The sequence below is a fragment of the Tiliqua scincoides genome, chromosome 4 (assembly GCF_035046505.1).
Source record: "Tiliqua scincoides isolate rTilSci1 chromosome 4, rTilSci1.hap2, whole genome shotgun sequence".
Classification (NCBI taxonomy): Eukaryota; Metazoa; Chordata; class Lepidosauria; order Squamata; family Scincidae; genus Tiliqua; species Tiliqua scincoides.
The window spans coordinates 27,864,736-27,878,342 of NC_089824.1; the positions used below are offsets into that span (position 1 = coordinate 27,864,736).

Consider the following 13,607-nt stretch of genomic DNA (forward strand, 5'->3'; position numbering starts at 1 on the left):
TTTTTAAGCTTCTTTCTGGAAGCAGCAAGGATTCACACATGCATATCAGACATACTGGGTTTCAAGCTATCAGAGTTTCAAATGGAGTTTACTGTGCAATACAGGGAACTTCTGGTTTTCAAAACAAGCCCCTCCCCCCCCGGCATGCAGAGCTAGCAACACAAATTCTCTAGAAATTGTGCTAGATAAAACATATGACTTTTGTAAGACTGATAGCAATAAGACCCCAGCTTATAGCAGAATTTGAGAATTGGCCTTAATAACCTTATGCAGTGAGAGGGGTGTAATCAAAATGTTTAAATTCAGACATCTTGTCCACAGATTTTTCAAGAACAAATGTCCTGGCAAAGGAAGTTTCATAAAGGGGTAATTTGAACAGTACAACAAATGAAATCTGAAGGCAGTTAAAGACATAGACAACTCCAATTGTATTTCATTCCCAGTTCTAAAATGTATCTTACCTTCACATAAGGATTGGTCTGAACAAGAGGGAGAGGAACTTGCATGGTTAAGTATTCATTCTCCCGCCAGTTTAACAAAAAGGCGACACACTCTTCTGCTACAACTTGCCGAAGAGGAATATCTGAGAGGTATTTGAAAACAGCAACCGATCAGATATTTCAGACACAATAATTGTACAGCGTAAGCATCCTAGATGGATATTGTAACATCTACAGTTGTGCAACTGGCTTTCCATCACATATTAATTTTAGTAACTTGGTTCCGGAAATGTGAGCAAACTACAGCGATGGTTTCACAGGCTCAGTTTAATACATCCTGAGATAGCAGAGGCGATCTCATGACATAGTTGGTATAGATGACTAACCCTCACAATTCCTGATTTCCATGCAAGATAAATTGGAAGTATTGTTGCTTCTCCAAAGGGGAGGGTGCAGGTCTCTGTAGTAGTCTTAATTAGGAGACGTGCATGAGGCCCCTCCCCACTTCACATGTTGGTGTGCACAGAGAGCAGAAAACTATCAAGGCTACATTTTTATCTTCCTTCAAGGCACTCAAGGCTCCCTTCCCTCCCAATTATCTCCCCACAAGGGGAGTGAGGCTGAGAGGGTGTGACTGCCCTTAGGTCACTTAGCAAGCCTTGTGATGGAATGGGGGATTTGAACCCAAGTCTTCTCGATCCTAGCCTGACATATGAAGCATATCATACTGGAAATCTCAGCAGTTCTAGCAGAGGTAAAGGGAAATCTAGTACAAAGATGCAGCTCACCTGAAACACTTTTTCAGCTCTGTGCTATGTGTTCAGCTCTACTATCATGTACCTCCCTCCCCCCCTCTCTCTGTGAGCCCACATCTATGCAGGAGCAGCTGAACAAAAACCATATGCATACAAGGGGCTGTATTCTGTGGCAGAGCACATGCTTTGCATGCAGAAGTCCCACTTCAAGCTGCTGCCACTCAACAGAGGCATCCGTGACCCAACTCAGAATCACACAGTTTAATAAGTATGTGCAAGACCTTGAAAACAGAAGTCTTGGAATGAACTTTACTGAGCTAAAAGTTAAGGCAGCCACAGGCTCTTCCCTGAGAAAGTGAATTAAGGAAGGTGCACATGATTTTTCTTTTGCTTTCTGATCACCGAGGATTCCTAACAATAGCACACTGTAAAACAGCTCATTTGGTCTGCCTTGGAGTTTGCATTTTCTTCATGACCAAGAACTTCCAGAATCTTCTACTAGGCTGAGACACAATCCTACAACAATGACATATGAACAGCTGACCCGTATCATGGCATTGTTTCCAGCATGGTAAATAATCAAGATACGACTTTTGCTGGGGACTTGGAATTGCACAGAATTAATGCCATGTTATTAAGCCAAACATTCTTACCAGGCACCCTCATTTCCAGGTATCCTCGGACTCTGCTGATCAGGTCAGAGGGAGGACGTTCTCCTGAAAGTCCTGCCCCTGCTTCATGGGTATAAATGTCCAGAAGCAGCATCTCATTCAGCATGACTTGGCGCAGCTTTGGAGAAAACTCAGTCACAAGTTCAAGACAAGCAGCAAAGAGCTGTTTTGCATGAACAAAATCCTGAAATAAGACACACCATACTCAGAGATGGCAGCCAGTAAAAGGAGATTATTCTCCTGTTAACATTTACAAGTCTGTATTCCAAAGAAGCAGTTGGTTGGTGTGGTAGAACAATCAGACCGAGTATTGCAGAATCTTCAAAGACCAACTGAGGGTCCAATCCTATCCAACTTTCCAACACCGGTGCAACTGCAATGCAGCTCCGAGATAAGGGAACAAATGTTCCCATACCTTGAGGAGGCCTCTGTGACTGCCTCATCACCACTGGATGCAATGCATACCTCATTGGTAGAGCAGCACCAATTGGACAGTATTGGGCCCTCAGTCGACAAAATTCATCCTGGATTAAACTTGCTAGTCTTTGTTGCTCATCTATCCAAAAAGAAGCATGCAAGCTTATCCTTCTACAATTGAAGCTCCACCAAATTAATCTGCACACATGACCCTCATTCAACCTTTCATCTAAGGACCAGCAATTCTTAAGGCAAAAGGAAGAACGAGCAAGCAGAGCAAGCAACAATCAGCTCCACCACTTTCTCAGGCTGCACATTAAACTGGTGACAACACTTTGCTGGCTATACATACAGCTCAGATATGCTACTCAAGACACTCACTACAGTCTGTCAGGTAGACTAAGACATAATACATCAGCATCAAGGAGACATCTCTGCAAAATAGGAAAGAAGCACTAGATTAAAAAATATCTCTGTTCAAGAAGATTAATCTCCAGTCCTGCAGTGGTTGGTCCTAAATTTAATCTGAAGACTATATTCTTGCCCCAAATATCAAACATTTTAGCTGCCATCTTTTTGTTTTTACTCAGACATTTTATTTAAAAACTGTTTTTAATATTAGTTTGCATACATGAACACAAATGAGTAAGCTTTGCATAAGAGTTTCCTCACCTTAACGATACTGCAATGTAGTCCCTTTGCCATCAGGATATAGACCAAATCCCTGGTCAAATTGTCTTTAATTCCTAGGATAACATTGCCATAAACATTCGGTACTTCCCACTAAAAATATAAGAAATATAACTCACTAACTGATCAGTATGTCATGTGATGTTTTGGCATTTTCAAACTTACAAGAGACAGATATTTCTCAGAGATATTTCTAACATTTATTGATTTATAATCAATTTCTTTAAACTGATACCACATTCTCTAACACTCAGAATGCAAATCCCACAAAACCTTAAAATGTAAAATAAATTGACCCATGAAAAAACTGAGAGGGAAGAGAGCACAAGCCTGAAAACAGAATTTAACACACCAAATAGAAGAAGAAAATCAAAATGCCCTCCTACACGACAATGAATTCCTCTGGACATGGGGCAAGTAACAGCAGAAGCGCAACAGCATCACCAATAACATATTTTGTTTTTAGTCCAATTTTACAGTCAACATTTTTTGTGATGAAGTTTGCAAGGGAACAAGATTTTAAGACCATTACAGCTTGCTAAGGGGAAAATCAGGAGAGTTCGGGATACCTTCCTCCATTTTAGGAAACCAAGAGGCTTACATTTGATCTCCATATAGCAATTTATGTATGCCAGTGTCACCTAGGCCCAGCCCATGTGGTCTGGAATTCCTCAGGAGCAGCGGTCTCCTCAGGGATAAGGGCCTCCTCGGGAGTAAAACCTAAGCACTGTCAGGACTGGGGTCCCAGGCAGGACACCTCCCTGGGAGTAGGACCTAGTGCCTCCTGGGAGCAGCCAGCAGCCGCGTGGGCAGAAGGGGTGGGGCTAGACAGCCTAGCGGGAGGTCACTCCTCTCCAGTTGGGAGCAGGGCCGAAGGGAAGGCCAGAAGGGGTAGCCACCCCAGCCTTATGCAGGCGATCCAGGCCCTGGAGGGAACTTTGCTTACCTTGGCCCTGGAGAGAGGGGCCGGGGGCAGGGAACTCCCTGATCCTAGGCCTGCCCGAGCCCCGGGGGTTACAGCAGGAGATGCGAGGTTGCAGAACCAAGGACCTGGTACCAACTACCTCCATTGGAGGCCAGCTGATCGAGGGGCAAGCCCAGAGGTACTGGGGGTCCTCCTGAGGACAGCTAAGCTGACCCCAGATAAGCACTGCAGCTCTTGGGAACCCATACCCCTGGCCAACAGGTACCAGCCAGAGAGCTCTGCCTGAAACCTCAAGGGGTCGGGAAGGAGTGGGGAATGAGCCTATTGTGCGCTGACGCCACAAGTCTGTGTAAGGCAATGGGGCCTGTGACGTAACGGGCCCCATGAATGTCAAGAGTTTGATGCGAGTAAACCGTCTGTGCAAAAAAGCTGTTTCTGCCTCCCGTCCTTCTGCCGACGACCAACTTGCCTCAACAGGGTAAGCTCCCCACGTTCGGTCGCACTCCAACGGGCGGGGACTCTGCCCGCCATGGACATTACAGCCAGTTACATTTTCAAAAGTAGCACTATTTTACTACGGCTTCCTTTTCCCTCTCCCCTAAACCACTCCTAGAGCAGCCATTTTCAGCCAGTGCTCTTATATCACCAGCCATAATCTTGAGAACATTATCTTGCATTCAGGTGAAAAAGGTGCACGCAGAACTGCTTGCTTTGTGGCATTTTCAATTATACAACTGTCTCCCCATGAACCCTGCCAAAGTTGGAGCGCCTGTACAAGCACCACGATTCATTTATTTACACTAGCTTTCAGAGGCCTAACACCAGACAGGTTTGGGATTTTCATCATGTTGCTTTGGGAGCTTAAATCATACTATGTTTGCTCCTTGAGGAAAGCTACACATTTAAACATATGAATGAGAAACATTTAAACAATTTAGTGAAAAATAAGATACCTTGTTAGAAACTGTCCAGAACTGGCGTTCTGATGTCATGCCATGCAACTCAATTAAAATCTGCCGAATTCTCCAGGGATCCACTGATAATATAAGCTGATGCTCCAGCTGACCAATATTCACACTTGCTGAAGCTGGAAGAAAAATTGTCACAATTGCCATGAAACAGTTAAAGGCTCTTCTCAACAGTAACCAACTGTAAGTAAACCAGATATTTCGATAAGAAGAAAAGGATTAAGGAGAGATGTTTTTATGTTACCCAAATTTAAGAACTCCAGTAATGTCATCCATCATATAGAACTTTAAATTTACAGTGCTAGCAGGAAGAACCATGTAGGGAGACTGCACAGAAACTTCCAGAAACTGATATAGCTCTTGGAGCTGAAACCAACTACCATACTTTATCATATTGTTTTGTCAACACCAAAACCCAAATTTCCACACTGGGTCAAGGTAATAATCTATTCAGCGCAGCATCAAGCCTATAACAGCATTATGAATAAACTCAGAGAAGAGCAAGATGGCGATTTCCTACCCTTTCAGGTAATGCTTCCCTCTTCCTCTGACCTCTCTAACTGAACCCTCACCCACAAGTAAAACTGGTCCATCCTAACTGCAGCTTGCAAAGATAAAGGATGAGACCAAATCTATTTCCCCACCTGTATGGTTCTGCTGTTGTTGAAAATAGAGAGTGTATATATATATACACACACACACACTCACTCACTCACTCACTCTCTCTCTCTATTTTCAACAACAGCAAAACCATACAGGAGCTAATTTTTTAATATATATATAAAATATAAAAATCAACAATGGGCCAGTTGTCCAGGCAAAAGAGAACTATGCTAAGAAATGGCAGGGTTGGGTCCCAGTTCATAGCCAGCAGCAAAACTCTCCTGGCTACATATGTTGATTTATCATTCACATGCTTGCCAGGAAGGCAACTGCAATCATCCCAATCAAACAGGCAAGTGGCAAACTGCATGCTTCCTTGTAATTTCATACTGAACTGTAACCACCTATACCAGTTAGCCAGAGATACATGGCTTCTGAACAGAGGATGCATTTTTGGCTATCATGGTTAGTAGTCATTTATGAAAACTGCCATAGAATACATTTCAACAACATGTCCCACAGGTCAATTACTTCATCATTCAATACACACTTATTAAGGGACAGCTTTTTTCTTCAAAAATTAGTATTTTGTGAATATTTTAAGCCCAAAGTTATTGAGAAAATAACCTGGGATATCATAAAATGAAGTTATAGGCTTAGAGCCTAAATTGATTCGAGGTGACCTCTTCCTCATTTGGTCAATGAGCAGCTTTCGTTCATCATCTTTCAGTAATGCTATGAAGAGCTCGTGGGAGGAAATCATGAAGACCAGTTGGAGATCTTCCAAACCCAAACACAGGATCCTGCATAAAATCAAAAGGAAGTCAATCATTAAGCCAAGGTAAGCGTACAGAAAAATTGTTTCATTTTTGCAGTGTGTATGAGATGACAATTGAGAAATTCATTTAATAATTACAAAAAACTTAAAAGGGCTTTTTGTGCTGGCCACAATACTTACAATAGATTACACCAAGACATTTAACTGATCCACTGGGTCTCTTGTGCAGCACACAATATAAAAATTAGCAAGTCTCATCTTTTGAGCTATAAAACAAACAGTGCAACCCTATACATGCTTACTCAGAAGTAAGTTCGACTATATTCAATTGGGCTTACTCTCTTATGTGTATTGGACTACAGCCTAAGTGGACTATGACAACAAATAATCTTCTATAGCTTGGGGTTAACTACAGACTGTCAAGAGGACAGGCTAAAGCTCTGAAGTTTCTGCAACAAGCTTACAAAGTGATTCAGGGCTATTTAATATGTGTGTATTAGACACTCACCATCCCATGGGGCTATCCTTCTCCCTAGTATCAGTGACCTGTTCCTATTTAAAATACAGCACTTTAAGCTGAAAGGGGATACTACACTCTCATGTCTTTAACAAACAGAACAAACAGTCTAATTTGACATACCTCAGGAAATAGGCCATTTTCCTTTTTGAAGATTCAGAAGCACTTTCGACATATATCGATTTTGAACATACCTAGAAAATTAAATATTGAATAATTCAGCTTTAGCTGAAACAAACAAACCTAGATTTTCCAACATTCAACACATACATTCAGGCTTTGCCTCTCTAAAAAGATACAAGAATGAAAGATGATATGCTGGAAAAGAGAAAGCGCACCACACGGCTTTCTTTCCCCAGCACTAGGAACTTACAAGTACTGTCACAATTGCACAGATCACAGCAACTGAATACACAGCTCCAGATGAAGTTGCTGCCTCACATAAACACTGCCTCCACACAAACGCAACACTGCATGCTGCTGAAGGGCTGAGGAATGGTGAGGGACTGCACACTGTCTGAAATGATTCGACATTCTTTTTCTCCATTTAGGGTTTTCTCCCTCTTGGGCGAATTATCAAGGAATTATATGACTAGCTGGCACAGAGCCTTGGTGCAGAGAGAATATTAGTAAAACTGGCAATTCATTTGGAAGGCATTAATTTGGAGGAGACAAGTTCCAGAGTAGTAAGCATGTTAGTCTGCTGTAGCAAAGAAAACGAGCAGTTGTGGCACATTAAAGGCTAACAGGTTTATAGTAGCATAAGCTTCCATAGACTACAGATCACTTCATTAGGTATATAAAGTGAAACCCTCAGTGGGCAGGTATAAACTGTACTGACTCCTTGTTGTAGTTGGAAAAAAGAAACAGTGTAAGGGTAATTAATCTACATTATTTATCTCACTTATTTATCTCATCAGGAGTCGCTTTTGTTTGCTGGACATGAATGTTCTGAAGCAGCCACTAAGCATGTCCAAAAACAGATATTTCTGGCTAATAATGAAGTATGCACAAAGTTAATATATTAAGTCAATGAAGAAGCCTTCTGGTAGCAACCATGAACCAGATTACATAAATGCAAAGAAATAGGCAGTATGCATTTTAAAAATAGTACCCTTTGATTCATATGCAGTCTCATTAAACTGAATAAGTAATGTGAAGGAAACACATTGACAGCAAAATCTATGCATATTTATTCAGAATTGTCCCGCTATGTTTAATGGAGCTTATCCTTGGATAGGAATGCATAGGATTGCCATCTGAGGCACCTAAAAAGCTTTTAAGATTGGGGACAATCCTTTACCTCAGGGGTGCTCACACTTTTTTGGCTCGAGAGCTACTTTGAAACCCAGCAAGGCCCGGAGATCTACCAGAGTTTTTTTACAATGTTCGCGCCATCATAACATATAACATTTATGTGTACAATGTATGTTGGTGTACCTTGCATAACTGCATGAGCCAATATTGCACAACACAACATAATTAACTATAAACATTTTTTGTAATTACTTGAGTTTACTTTGATGACTTGCACCGAAGTGAATCAGCCAAGGATGTATAGTCTGGACAGTAGCTGCTGACAGCCAGCCTCAAGCACACTTCCAAATGTTCATCAGTCAACGGCACTTGTCGAACGGGACTTGTGGAGTGGTACTGGTGGAACGGTACTTGGACTTAATGATCTTCTGGTAGGAAAAGGCTGACTCACATAAATAAGTGGAGCCCTTCCTGCCTCAGGTGCTCTTATATCCCTGAGGGCCCTATTGCCTTCAAGTGGCTGCAGCTGGGCAGCACACTCTGCTGGATGCCCAGGCCTTACCCTTAAAGGGGCCACTGCTGACACCACATCTACCTCCTCACCAGATCTTCCTTGATTCCAATACAAGTGGGGGGGGGGAGCAGATCTCTATACAGATCAGTGCAAAAACAGGGGAAAGGTGTGGGGGAGGGAAGATCTCTATATAGACATCACAGCAAGACCAGTGCAAAACCCCTTGCACACAGAACCAACAGATGGAAGTTGGGGGGGGCAGATCTCCATACATACCAGTGCAAAAACAGGGGAAAGGTAAGTCAGCCCCAGTAGAGTCAACGGGGCTCGCTCCCAGGGATGTGTGGATGGGAGAGAAGCCTGCCAGCAGCTCCTCTCCAGGTCTACTCATGAGTCAGCCCCAGTAGAGTCAACGGGCTCACCCCCAGGGATGCATGGACAGGAACTCACTCCCAGGGATGCGTCACTCCCAGGATGGGGCTCACTCCCAGGGATGTGTGGACAGGAGCTCACTCCCAGGGATGCCTGGACAGGAGCCAGGGATGCGTCACTCCCAGGACGGGGCTCACTCCCAGGGATGCCTGGACTGGAGAGAAGCCTGCCAGTGGCTCCTCTCCAGGTCTACACATGAGTCAGCCCCAGTAGAGTCAACGGGGCTCACTCCCAGGGATGCGTGGATGGGAGAGAAGCCTGCGATCGACTCATTTTGCCTCGCGATTGACGTATTGTGCACCCCTGCCTTACCTCAAGGAGAAAGTCTATTTTTTCCTTGGTGGGTCTAAGAAATAGCTGGTTAAATTGGACGCCAACTGGTCGACCTTGCATTACATCACAAACACTGTTGCATGCAGCCACTTTGAAACATATTTCATCCAGGGCTTCATCCCTAAATAGAGAGTTTTAAAAGTTATTGTCAATCACAGAAAAGGTCCCTAAAGGACCAACATTTCAAATACTGCTAAACTCAGTTGCCACTGCATTTCTAAAATCTCAGGTAGTGTGAGAAAATGAACAGATGCTCCTCTGTTGTGGACATAAACCAGAAAAGAAAAATTATTACCTGCTGCAGGTGTTGAGGGCTTCCAGCAGCCAAGGCAAATCATTCGCTCCCACTATGAATGCCACGATTCTACCTTGGGTCTACCCACATCATGTTAACTCAACCCCTCACTGAACTTCAAGCGATTATGTAAACCACAGTTTACATTATTTGCTTATGAGCCATAGAGATAATCTAAACTGAATAAGCCAAGGTGGGTCACAGTTTCCCTCTTCAGTTCAAGGGAGGAAACTGAAAACTTCCACTTTCACTTTTAATTAAGTCACAGTTTCTTGAGTTTGGTCATAAAGGGATCTGTAGTCCATTCAAAAGCAAAGGTGGAAGGCCTCCATTCCTTCCATTCAAAAGGAAGTCCATTCAAAAGCAAAGGCCTCCTCTTTCAGAGGAGATGAGGGAAGTACATGGCATGCCTTGGCTTATCTGGTTTAGGTGATCATTTGACTCAGTCAGGACAGTTTCTTCAGCACTTCAAGAATGAAGTATTTCACAATTATAAAACTAGTGCAGCCTCTATTGTTTCAGATACTGAATTGTTACCACTCCTGCGGACACCAAACCTTCATATATTCAGGCATTTTAAATGACTGTAAATGGGAATCTCTCATTTCTTCAATATATCAGTTCTTGCATGTTTTCTAAACTACTGTTAAAATAAACATTCTGAAATGTCCACATCTCCTGCTTTTACAAAATCATCTAATACAAAAACTGGGGCAACTGGTGCTAGAGCTTATTTTTTTTAATGTATATATCCTGCTTTATGTTAGACAAAACAAACTTTCAGTCAAAATATTCCCCAAATAAACAGAATCAAAGTACACAATGAAATGAAAAGATAACGAACACTAATGTAGGGTACATACAGAGAACCTGACTATTAACATTTCTTCATTTCCTTTCTTCTATTAATCATGCCCTGTATGCGCAACCTCCTGATTTGTATGCGCAACCTCCTGATTTTAGGAATGGGTTAAGTCAGAATGCCAGATGTAGGGGAGGGCACCAGGATGAGGTCTCTTGTTATCTGGTGTGCTCCTTGGGGCATTTGGTGGGCCGCTGTGAGATACAGGAAGCTGGACTAGATGGGCCTATGGCCTGATCCAGTGGGGCTGTTCTTATGTTCTTATGCTGCCACCACCTGCCCAGAATTCATATTCACCCTTGTGCCTTGTAGGAAGTCCAACCCCATCCCAACTGTATATCTGTCTTGAGTCATACCAAGATCACAGTGAGTATTCTACCACTGCACTTGTTCTGTAGGTTCCTTAATAGTGACAAGACTGGCTTCCTAAACATGCTTTTTGAAATAACAATACAGTGAGCATAGAACTCCAATGCAGCTGGGAAAGTTGGCAAATTCTTAGAAGACATCCGAAAGCTGATCTGAGAAAACATTTAATATTTTTCACTTGGTATGACTCCTGGCAACCATTCTGCTCATGGACTATTACATTCTTACTTGAAATACTGTTTCATCATCACTGAAAGCAAACAGTTTAAAAATTAAATACACTTTGCACCACAATATCAGGAAAAATAAACAGGAACTTCCCAATTGTGCATCTCCTTGCACTTTGGCATTTAAATCTTGCCAGACAACATTATCAAGTTTTACGCTGTCAATTGCCACCTGAAGTTTGGATCAAAAAGCAGAAGATATACACTTCCCAGAAATCCATACCCCCAATTGGCCTTAACTATTTTGCAATTTCTGCTTCTGAAAGGTTCTCACAGAAGTGTTGTCTTACCCCAACTGAGCTTTCTGAAAGAGTTCCCTTAGCACTGATTGTCTGAACTGAACAGGTAAACTGGGTGTACGGTTATCTTCAAGGAAAATCTTCACTAGCTCCTAGAATACAATCACAGGAAAAGTACTGGCATTAGTTTTATGAAAATACGGACAAAAAGAGCACTCCTTCAGTTTTAATACTGTAATGCAGCACTTGGACCATTGGGTTTGGACATAGAGCACAAAGGTTAAAATTCCCACAGTCATACAAGTTATTACCTTTCTGCCTGCACATCTTCACAGTTATGAGATTAAATCATTACTCGGAAGAAGGATGACACAAGTTTACAGACAACACACACTGAGGGCGCAATCCTAACCCCTTATGTCAGTGCTTCCCAGCACTGGCATAGCGGTGCTAATGGGGCATGTGCTGCATCCTACAGTTGGGTGGCACTCACGGAGGCATCCTCAAAGTAAGGGAATGTTTGTTCCCTTACCTCAGAGCTGCATTGCCCTTATGTTGGTGCTGGAAAGCACTGACATAAGGGGTTAGGATTGCACCCTGAGAGAATAACTGGTTAATTGGCCAAAAGAACCAACAACTGCCATCTTTCAAAAACAAAAATTTTTATATGAAGATAAACTTCAAAAGATCTGAACAGAAAAAAATGTTTTAGGACGGAAGGGTCACAAAATTTGAGAGCCAAGGTAGAATGTCTAAAATATCCCTATGAATCCTGATTATTGCAGCACATTTACCATTAAAATTTTTTAATCAGAAAGCACACTCTAGATTCAAAACATCTTCTACATCAGTGTTTCTCAAACTGTGGGTTGTGACCCACTAGGTGGGTCATGAGCTAATTCAGGGGGTCCCGTTCATTTCAATATTCATTTCAATATTTTATTTTTAATATATTAGACTTGATGCAACCATGGTTTGTGACTGCACTTTGTGAAATGTGACAGACCTGTACTTTTAAAAAGCTACTATGTACATTCTTTTAACAATGATAGTAAATGAAACTTATTCCTGGGTAAGTGTGGGTAGGACTGCAGCCTAGGATAATTAAAAATTGTCCTGCTTAATGATGTTGCTTCTGGTCATGACATCACTTCTGGTGGGTCCTGACAGATTCTCAATCTAAAAAGTGGGTCCGGGTGCTAAATGTGTGAGAACCACTGTTCTACATTATATGCAGATTGAGATTACTTACTATTAACTAAATCAGCATCCAATGCATAGGAAGACTATTTAAAGTAGCAATATATTTGAGGGAAGATATGTTCACCTAAGTTGGTCCCAATGAGGTACTAATGCATACTTTGCTAGTAGTTTACCTGATACTTTCCAGATCTTAAACAGCTGTGGATTTGACTATAAGGAGTTGATGGTTGCGATGTATTATCAGAAGGTGCAAGAACTCCACAGGCTTGACAGTAACCAGCTAACCTCTTCTCATCTATGGTGCAGTGAAGTGATGAGCCAATCTGTAAGATGAGAAGGTAAAATTTGATACTGTATCAATGTAAAGCCCACACTGCATTGACTTTAAATAGTTCACTTTTCAAGACAGGCAGTCCAACACTATATAACTCTCTGCATGCGGATGCAGACACAGCAGTGGGTTGCGCTGCATCTTTTGGGGGAGTCTTCAGCTGTGAATCCCTCTTCAAGGTTAGAGAACATCTGATGTCTTGCCCTGGAGCAACCAGCCCCTCTGGGTCTACTTCGACCTGTGCCAGCTACTTTGCTGGTGCAAGTCTGAGTAGACATGGGTCAGGATATCAGCTGCGGCCTATACAGTCCTGTTCCTGACCTCGATCCTCCCCACCCCAGTCTCCTCCCTTCCTCATTCTGCCCACACCTGCACTGACTTACCTGTGCCAGGGCTCATTGGGAGGACACCGGCAAGTGGACCCAGTGGATACACCACTGCTTTACGGCCTTTGCAAGAGCCATAAAGCACACAGCAGCTTGTTAGGATTGGGCTGACATATTTTCAAAGATTGTATTTGACAGCTTTGATTCAAGTGCAACTTATTCCCTAAATGAGTTCCTAATGACACTATGTAAACTATAATTTTACATTCTACATAGATAGACCCAAGCTCACCTTCCTTGAACTTAAGACAAAGCATACAAAGATGTATGGTTGAAAATGATCACGTAGATTTACCTGGGTAGCATATTTACTTTTCTTATATTTGTGAAACCACTGACTAAATGTTGATACTAGAATATTTGTGTTACTTCGGTCCTTCCAAGATGCAAAAATT

The 13,607-nt window shown here is 42.3% G+C and overlaps 1 protein-coding gene across 2 annotated transcripts in view; it reads right to left on the reverse strand.

Moving 5' to 3' along the window:
• Nucleotides 1–13,607, reverse strand: part of INTS8 (integrator complex subunit 8) — a 29,617-nt gene that overhangs the window by 7,474 nt on the left and 8,536 nt on the right. For both annotated transcript variants that reach the window (XM_066624142.1, XM_066624143.1), the window contains exons 9-17: nucleotides 12,669–12,818; nucleotides 11,344–11,444; nucleotides 9,280–9,421; nucleotides 6,888–6,958; nucleotides 6,097–6,272; nucleotides 4,852–4,985; nucleotides 2,956–3,066; nucleotides 1,849–2,050; nucleotides 462–583 (exon numbers count right to left, since the gene is read on the reverse strand). In XM_066624142.1, the coding sequence (XP_066480239.1) occupies nucleotides 462–583; nucleotides 1,849–2,050; nucleotides 2,956–3,066; nucleotides 4,852–4,985; nucleotides 6,097–6,272; nucleotides 6,888–6,958; nucleotides 9,280–9,421; nucleotides 11,344–11,444; nucleotides 12,669–12,818 (1,209 nt within the window). The remainder of the gene's footprint in view (nucleotides 1–461; nucleotides 584–1,848; nucleotides 2,051–2,955; nucleotides 3,067–4,851; nucleotides 4,986–6,096; nucleotides 6,273–6,887; nucleotides 6,959–9,279; nucleotides 9,422–11,343; nucleotides 11,445–12,668; nucleotides 12,819–13,607) is intronic.